Below are 7870 nucleotides of genomic sequence, written 5' to 3'. Positions count from 1 at the left end.
ATTTAGGTCATAGGAGCTGGAAAGATCCCCTGAGTTTCCACACTAGAGTTGTGCCCCAATTCAAAGACAGTATTCTCTTAGGAGAAAACCAAATTACACCACTACTTTGCCCTTCAGAAAACTTCATCTGCTCATTTATTTTGCTTGGTGTGTATCTTAGGCAGTCATTACCACAGCGGTTTGTACGCTTCGACTTGTCCCCGTTCCCTCTTGGGCTTTAAAATGCCACGCAACTTCCCTATTGAGATTGGAAAGAAATTCCCTTTCACTATGATTGCAGGGAGAACTTGTAGAGAATTAAGATAATTGAAAAAAATCAGTATCATAATATCAAGATGCAGGTTTACTGATGCCTTGGGGGGTGTCAGACCAACAATAATTAAAATGATTTTGGGTCTTCTTTTGGTGTTTACCTAGTTTCCATGGCTCCCAGACCCCCCCGGGTTTCTGTGCCCTGGGCAGTCATGTAAAGGCTCTTTGTTGAGAACCCAGATTCCAATTTGCCATTAACCTGAATACACCCTGCTCACCTCAATGAAGTGTGAAACTAGAGGAATCACAGAAAGGAGCTATTCAGCTGGAATTGTGTTTTTTATAAGAAAGCCCCAGCTGCCAAGCCAAGTATAGCATTTGCTTACTTGGGCAGCTTGTTTGCTGCAGGCCCAGTTTGTGTAAGAGGGATGGCAGGAATAAAGTTAAGCTCAGTATTTTTCAATTTTTCAAACAGGATATTTAAAAAAAAGAAAGAAGGGGAAGAAAGGAGAAAGAAAGAAAAGAAAAAGTTTGCATTGAAATTGTGGTATTTCCACCTTATTTGTTTTCTATGTGGGTGGTTATCAAAATAGTACATTTAGGCTTTCGTACCAAAAACAGAAGTGGATCCCAGAGTTAGCACCTAAGCCTCCCTGACAGGCTTCACAGTTTTCAATGGCTAATGGCCTATAAACAAGTAACATCTTGTAGCCATTGAGGCCAAGAGAACTGAAAGGGAGTCTGAGAGACAGCCATTGGTTTTCTTGGGTAAAGCTTCTAAGCAAAACAGAGGAGGGCTATTATTTAAAGCCTGCATTTGGTTTTCCATACTCAGGTGCTTGTGGGTGTGCATCTGTCAGCATTCAAGACAACTTGATGCTTCAAGAAATTTCAAAAAGTTACTAATTGCAAGGTGGTCATATAAAATGATGTGGTTTGTTGATAGCCCTGTGGAAAGAGGCTGCACCGTGGGGTCAGTCCTTACTGGGTGGGGTCTCACTCTTCCCTCTGCAGGGGTCCTCAACAATTTCCTGGTGGAGATCATTGTGGAGAGTAGCAGGAGAGGGTTAGCTGATTCTCTTGTGTCTCTGACCTTGGAGTTCAAGAGTTACTCCTGTTTCCACCCAACAATTTCCCCTTTACTTGGGCTACTGTGGATTGAGTTTCTGTTACTTGCAACCAAGAGAGCTTTAACCAACACAGCATCCCATGGCCTGGCCCCTGCCTCTCTCTCCTGATTCACTTCCTGACTCCCCTGCCTTGAGTCGCAAGCTGTCATCCTGTCTGTGTGTCACCCTGTATTCGTGCCTCCTTGCCTTTGTTCCCTTGATCCCCTCTGCTGGGACTTCTCCATTTTTCTTCATCTGGCTAAAACAGACAAAAGCTGGCCCAGGAAGGCTTCCCAAGTTTGCCTGTCTCCTGTCACATGATAGTCAGATGTTATCGATTTGTGTGTGTCTCTCCCATACCAGCCTCTAAAGCTCCTTGGGCAGGGACTGGTCTTATTACCCTAGTGCTTGCCCCAATGCCTGGCACATGATAAGTGCTTAAAACATGTTTGTTCAATAAAACTCATGAAGGTAAACTAAGAATGGGATTGTTATTTCTGTAGGAAAAATGAGAGAAGGTGAGGAACAGAGTTACCCTTTGGATAGATACTTGAAGATTCTGTTTCTGAAAACAGTGATTGTAACACACAGTTCTGAAACTTAGGAGGACGTTTGAAAGAGTCGTGCAGTCTGGATGGAATTAGACCCTCTCTTTCTCTTGCCGTCATACTCCATTTCCCTCTTCCTGAAACGTCTCTACCTCCCATTCTACCAGTGCCACTGTATTAGGGGGTTGGCACTGTCAGATGACTTAGGCATAGTCAGAACTAGACTTAGTATTCTGTGTCCCTGATGACATGTATAGATTGGGTCCCCTAATGAGAAGGGACTAAAACGTTCACTAGAAAATAGGTGGGTTAAGATTCTGTATCCAGACAGCCTATGTCTACCTGAGCAGGTCAGGGAGGGCTCCGGAGAGGAAGTGGCACTTGGATTGAGACGTGAAGGCTGAGTAGGAGTTTAACAAGGGGATGAGAAGCCCAATGTGTTCAGGGAGCGACAGGGACTACAGACTATACATTAAAATCACTCATCCTAAGTGAGGGAAAGGTGGTTGTCCAGGCGATCAAGAGAAGTGATGGGGGAAGTGCATTTTGCACTGGACATTTAATAGACTCTGTATATTTAGTAGATCCTGAGAATACACTTTGCAGAATTACGCATGTATTTTAAGTTGTCACACTTACTAGAAAACCCCCTCTTCGACCACTTTGGTTACTACATATGCCACCATTTTAAGGAGCGAAGTGGTTAAGTATGTTGACTCCGGAGTTGGATTGCCTCTGTTTAATTCCCAGATCTGCCTCTCCCATCTCTATGACCTTGGGCAAGTTACTTGACATCTCCAGGCTTCAGCTGCATGATCTGTGAAATGCAAATAATAATAGTACCTCTCTCAGCAAATCATAGAGATGAGTTAATACACGTGAAGTGCTTAGAACAATACCCAGCGTGCAGCAAACTCTCGCCGTTAGGCACTATTACGGTTTGATTTCTCATGAGGTGGTTTGCAATCGCCAGTCATGCACTTTGTGCATAATCCCATAATACTAATTATACGGTTTTAATCGTTCATCTGTGTGTGGTTTCCCACTGAACTGTGAATCCCTCAAAGGCTTCACAGCTGTGAATAAATGTCTCTTTCCGAAGTAACTGGATTCGTGCTTTCAGGTATATTTCCTACTTACCACATTTCTGTGTTGGTAATCTAAGGGGAGAACTTTACTTAAGGTTGTGACTGGAAAATAACATCATTATTTGGAAACTCCTCCTTGAGGCTGAAAAACCCTTGGATTCAGAAGCCTTGTTTTCTTTAGAAAGCCATGCCAGTCCCCCAAGAAAGCCTGCTTCATGGGGCTTTTGTCCCGTTCAAAGGGGTTTAAAGAGACCGAAGAAACAAGAAATACCTGAACCTTGCCATTGTGGCTGAAAATTCTTAGCAGAGACTTGTTGCAAAATTTTTTAGCAAAGAAACCTGCTTCAAAGAGCCCTAACTCCTGAGAGGTGAAACAGTTGAGTAGAGTTTAGGCATTATACGCACCCAGAGAAGCTGGACCGATGCTCCTTGTCTGCTCCTTTTGGTTGACTTGGAGGGGAGAGGGCATGGAAGTGCTTTTCTGCTCACACCAGAGAATGAGAGTTACCTTAAGAGATTGGCTCCGAGTCTGCAGGACCCAGAGAGCTCTGCAGAGGCTGGCCCAGAGCCCGTGAGTGTGCCGAACTAGGTGTGCGTGCAGGATAGGGATGGGGGAGAGAGTAGGGGTGTTCAAACCTTGTAAGACAGTCAACTGAGTCAGTAGGTTGGAAGACATCTGAATTCTGGTTCTGTCCCTTCGTATCTGCACAACCACTTTTTGCCATTGGAGGGTTTGACATAAATTGTCTCTAAGTTTATATTTCTAGTGTAAGATTTCAGTGCCTCCCCGGCAGTGTTAGGCACAGTTAGGCTGAGCAAGGCGGCATTTATATCCAACCCTTCCATGTCACCCATCACCACTAGGACCTTTATCTCCAAACAGCTCTGTGCAAATCCTGACCTGACCCAGCCCCACCCCCACCCCAGATTTCTCATCATGTCTTGGGGAGCTGCTCTCTGTTGTTAGCGAACTCCCAGATGCCTCAACCCTTTCTTGCCCCAGCTTACCTGAAACCTGGTTGTCTTCTGCCACTTCCTGAATAGAGTCTGCTTGTGCTCTCTCACCCCACAGATTTCAGGCCTGGAATGGGGACAGGTCTGCTCTTTGTCCCTTTGCTTTTCCAAACACCCTTTCTTCCTCCCTCAAAGCACCCTGCTCTCTTGAAGGTCTGGCCTCAGCCCTCTACCCCTGTCACCGCAGCCCTGTCCCCACCTCATGGTCACCTTCTCTGCTGAGCATACCAGAGCTTGGCTCCCTATTTCTCTCTCTATCCTGACTCCTGTCACCATCTTTGGTGACTTGAACATCCCCATAGACAATTCTGATGACACCACAGCCTCTGAGCATCAGCCCACTTCATTTCTGATCCTGTTTCCTCCACATGCAAACATTTATTGATGACATAGAGACAATGGGTCCATCTGAGGAGGTTCCATTTATCTTCAGAATTATAATTTCATTTATTTTAGAAGGGAAAGGAGGGGGAAAAAGAGAGAGAAATATCGATGTGCAATTGGTTGCCTCTCACACCCCCCCAACTGGGAAAATGGCCCACAACCCAGGCATGAGCCCTGACTGGGAATCGAACTGGCAACCTTTTGGTTTCCAGGCCAGCAGTCAATCCACTGAGCCACACTAGCCAGGGCAAAATTTTATAATTTCTGTAACTAAGGGTGACTATATAATTTATTTCCCAAACTGGGACAGTTTTTTGAATTAAAGAGGATACCAGAATAATTAAAAATGTATTATTTTGTTGGAAGCAACCTAGGTGCCAATCAGTAAATGAATGGATCAAAAAACTATGGTACATTTACACAATGGAATTCTATGTAGCAGAAAGAAAGAAGGAGCTCCTACCCTTTGTGACAGCATGGATGGCACTGGAAAGCATTATGCTAAGGGAAATAAGCCAGGCAGTGAAAGACAAATACCATATGATCTCACCTTTAACAGGAACCTAAACAACAAAACAAACAAACAAGTAAACTATAACCAAAGACACTGAAATAGAGAACAGGCTGACAGTGACCAGAGGGGAGAGGGGAAGGAATTGCAGGGGAAAAGGGGAAGGGTTTGCAGGAACAAATATAAAAGACACATGGACAAAAACTAGGGGTGGTGGAAATGGGAGGGAGGTGGGGAGGGTTGGGGTGGGGGTGGCCGGAATGGGAGTAAAAGACAGAAAACTGTACTTGAACAATTAAATTTTTAAAAATGTATTATTTTTGGAAATATTTACTTATTGATGACAACATGATTTTTATACTAAGGCCTCTATAAAATAAGTATATTCCAAAACTATTATCTAAAAGAAAATTTTTCTTAAAAAAATTAACTTACTTGTGCATGTACATTAAATTGACATTGAAAAAAACTTTATATTGATTATCTACACATTTAAAAATATAGGCAAAATAATTCCTCTAAGTACTTAATTAGTTTCTTAGCTGAATTGGTTGCTAGTAGTGTGTCACTGGTGTCTTCACAAAGAATTTCCTTTTTGAAAATAGTTTTATATTTTGAAGTTTTTGAACATATTTGTTTGCAATTGCCTTTAAAGTTAAATTTATGGTTAATAAATTTGAAATTGCTGACACCTTTAATTGATTCTTCTCTGTAGCCCATGTTGTAAATTGACAATATACTGCTCTCCAGGTACTGGGAGATTTGTTACACTTTATGCAAATTCTACTAAGTGGATGATAAATTTAATTGAAAAATTTTTGCATAAATCTTTTGTCCCAGGTATTTATACAGGTGCTATCTTTTTGCCTCCATTCAGAGTAGCATTTTTCCACACACTTTTTACAAAACATAACTTCTCAAATGTCATCTGTTTGTGGTTCTTTGGTTCCTGCTTGCATGTGATTTCACATCCTGATCCATGAGTGCTTGGCAGAAGCTGGAAGCAAAACAGTCCTATCCCAGGACAGGAGTTCAGCCAAAACAGAGTTCACCCGAACCTATCCCAACTTATTTTAATAATAATTCTAGTTATTAATAAGATTATTAATGCCATTAATAATAATATCTAGTTAACAAATGAAAAACCCAGGACAAATGCTAAGCTGAATGGAACCAAGAAGAACAGGCACAAACAGGAATAGCTGTGACCCTGACTGCTCAGCGGTGGCTCTGTAGTCCCGTTCTGGCAGCACTTCAGCTTCACCAGAGAGCCCCTCGAACACGCCAGTGTTCAGGCTCCACTCCTGGAGAGTCAGATTTCACTGGTGTTGGGACGGGGACTGGGAACCAGCATTTTAGTCTCCAAGTGATTCTCGTATGCAGCGTGGGCTGAGAGTGTCCTCACCAGCTTAATGCACTGCTTTTAAGCCAGTTTGGCTTGGTTCTCCAGGGCTATTCCCCAAATGGTCCTAAAGCTAGAAGTTGTGGGAACTCAGTTGCTCTGCACCGTGGGCCAGGAGTGAGTGCACAGCAAGTTCTCTGGGGAAGGAGAAGAACAGAGGGTGGCCCTGTGACCAATACTGTGACCAGTACCTGTGACACAGAATGATCACATGGAGTCCATATTTAATTAAGCAGCTCCTGTATTGTCATGGCAAACATGAAACTTGTGGAGGGTTACAGAGTTCTCATAAGCAGTAAAATTTTTTTTAAAAACCTCATAAAAGCTTCGGTTAAGACTGTCATAAGTGCTGTACTCTAGTCTGAATAGTTATTTTGAAAACAGTTGTCAAAATGGAAACCCTCAACACCCTCAAAAGGATGTATCATTTTGGCTCACTCTACAAATGTATGATCATCTCTCTAAGTCCAAGTTTTGAAGTATGAAAAACCCATGCTGGTGAAGAACCATAACAACACAGCGTTTCTCAAGCTCTACGTGCCTCACAGCTCCGTGTATGCCTGTAAAGCACTGGGGTTGTCCTGGAGTCATCAGAAAAGCAGCCTTTGCCTGCTTGGAATTCAGTTCCGAGGCCGTGAGTTGAACTCTGTGCAAATGTTCTGGATGACTGTGGGGACCAGTTTGTAGAGGTTGTCAAACTCGTCCACAAAGAAGGCGTGGTCCTTGGCAGGGTGAGTGGCGATGACTTCCAGCTCGTCCTGTGCAGCCCAGACGATGCCAATTGCATAGGTGATCACACCTGTGAGGACAAAATTTCAATGAAGCAAATGGGCCCAAGAAAAAGTACTGCTAATGAATTCTTGCCTTCCTGTTGCTCCACTGGCTATTGTGTTTGAATGCAACCACATCTAAAATCAGAAATGTGCCCCAGTACTGGCTGATATGGCTCAGAGGATTGAGCGCTGGCCTGCAAACCAAAGAGTCTCCAGTTCGATTCCCAGTCAGGGCACATGCCTGGGTTGCACATGCCAGTTGGGGGCTCATGAGAGGGAACCACACATTGATGTTTGTCTTCCTTTCTTTTTCCCTCCTTTCCCCTCTCTCTAAAAATAAATAAATAAAATCTTAAAAAAAGAAACATGTGCCCTAAAGCATGAACACCTGCTACATGCCAACAGTAACACAATTGATATAATTGTGTTACCTTATTTTGAGGGCACAAATCAGACAAAATCAGAATTTCATGTCCATGAGTGGCACAGGGGATATTTTGGGGTAGGTGAAACTTTTCATGCCATGCAGATCATACCACATAGCACCCTGCTCACCCTGTGTATAGAGCCAAACAAAATTTCAGTCTTAAATGCATCAAAGAGTCAGTTCAAGATCTTTTTAACTAAAATGGCATTGAATCACTCCAGGCTTGCTTGAGGGTGACTTTATAAGCCGTAAATTCCAAGCTCATTCCCAGTGCAGGAACATCGCATCTGCTCCATCACTGCCAGGAAGCAGCCCTTTGGGTTCGAGATGAGGGAATGGCCAACAGTGGAGAATGCTGCAGG

The 7870-nt window shown here is 43.4% G+C and overlaps 1 protein-coding gene across 2 annotated transcripts in view; it reads right to left on the bottom strand.

Annotated features, from left to right (window-relative positions):
* Nucleotides 1-5777: 5777 nt before the first annotated feature.
* Nucleotides 5778-7870, bottom strand: part of VIT (vitrin) — a 93877-nt gene continuing 91784 nt past the window's right edge. For both annotated transcript variants that reach the window (XM_028516159.2, XM_036027853.1), the window contains one exon: nucleotides 5778-7107. In XM_028516159.2, coding sequence (XP_028371960.1) covers nucleotides 6929-7107 — 179 coding nt within the window. In that variant the 3' untranslated portion in view covers nucleotides 5778-6928. The remainder of the gene's footprint in view (nucleotides 7108-7870) is intronic.

The sequence above is a fragment of the Phyllostomus discolor genome, chromosome 6 (genome assembly GCF_004126475.2).
Source record: "Phyllostomus discolor isolate MPI-MPIP mPhyDis1 chromosome 6, mPhyDis1.pri.v3, whole genome shotgun sequence".
In the NCBI taxonomy this organism is placed as follows: Eukaryota; Metazoa; Chordata; class Mammalia; order Chiroptera; family Phyllostomidae; genus Phyllostomus; species Phyllostomus discolor.
The sequence above is the reverse complement of the archived record's forward strand: the minus strand, read 5'-3'. Positions and strand labels throughout refer to the sequence as shown.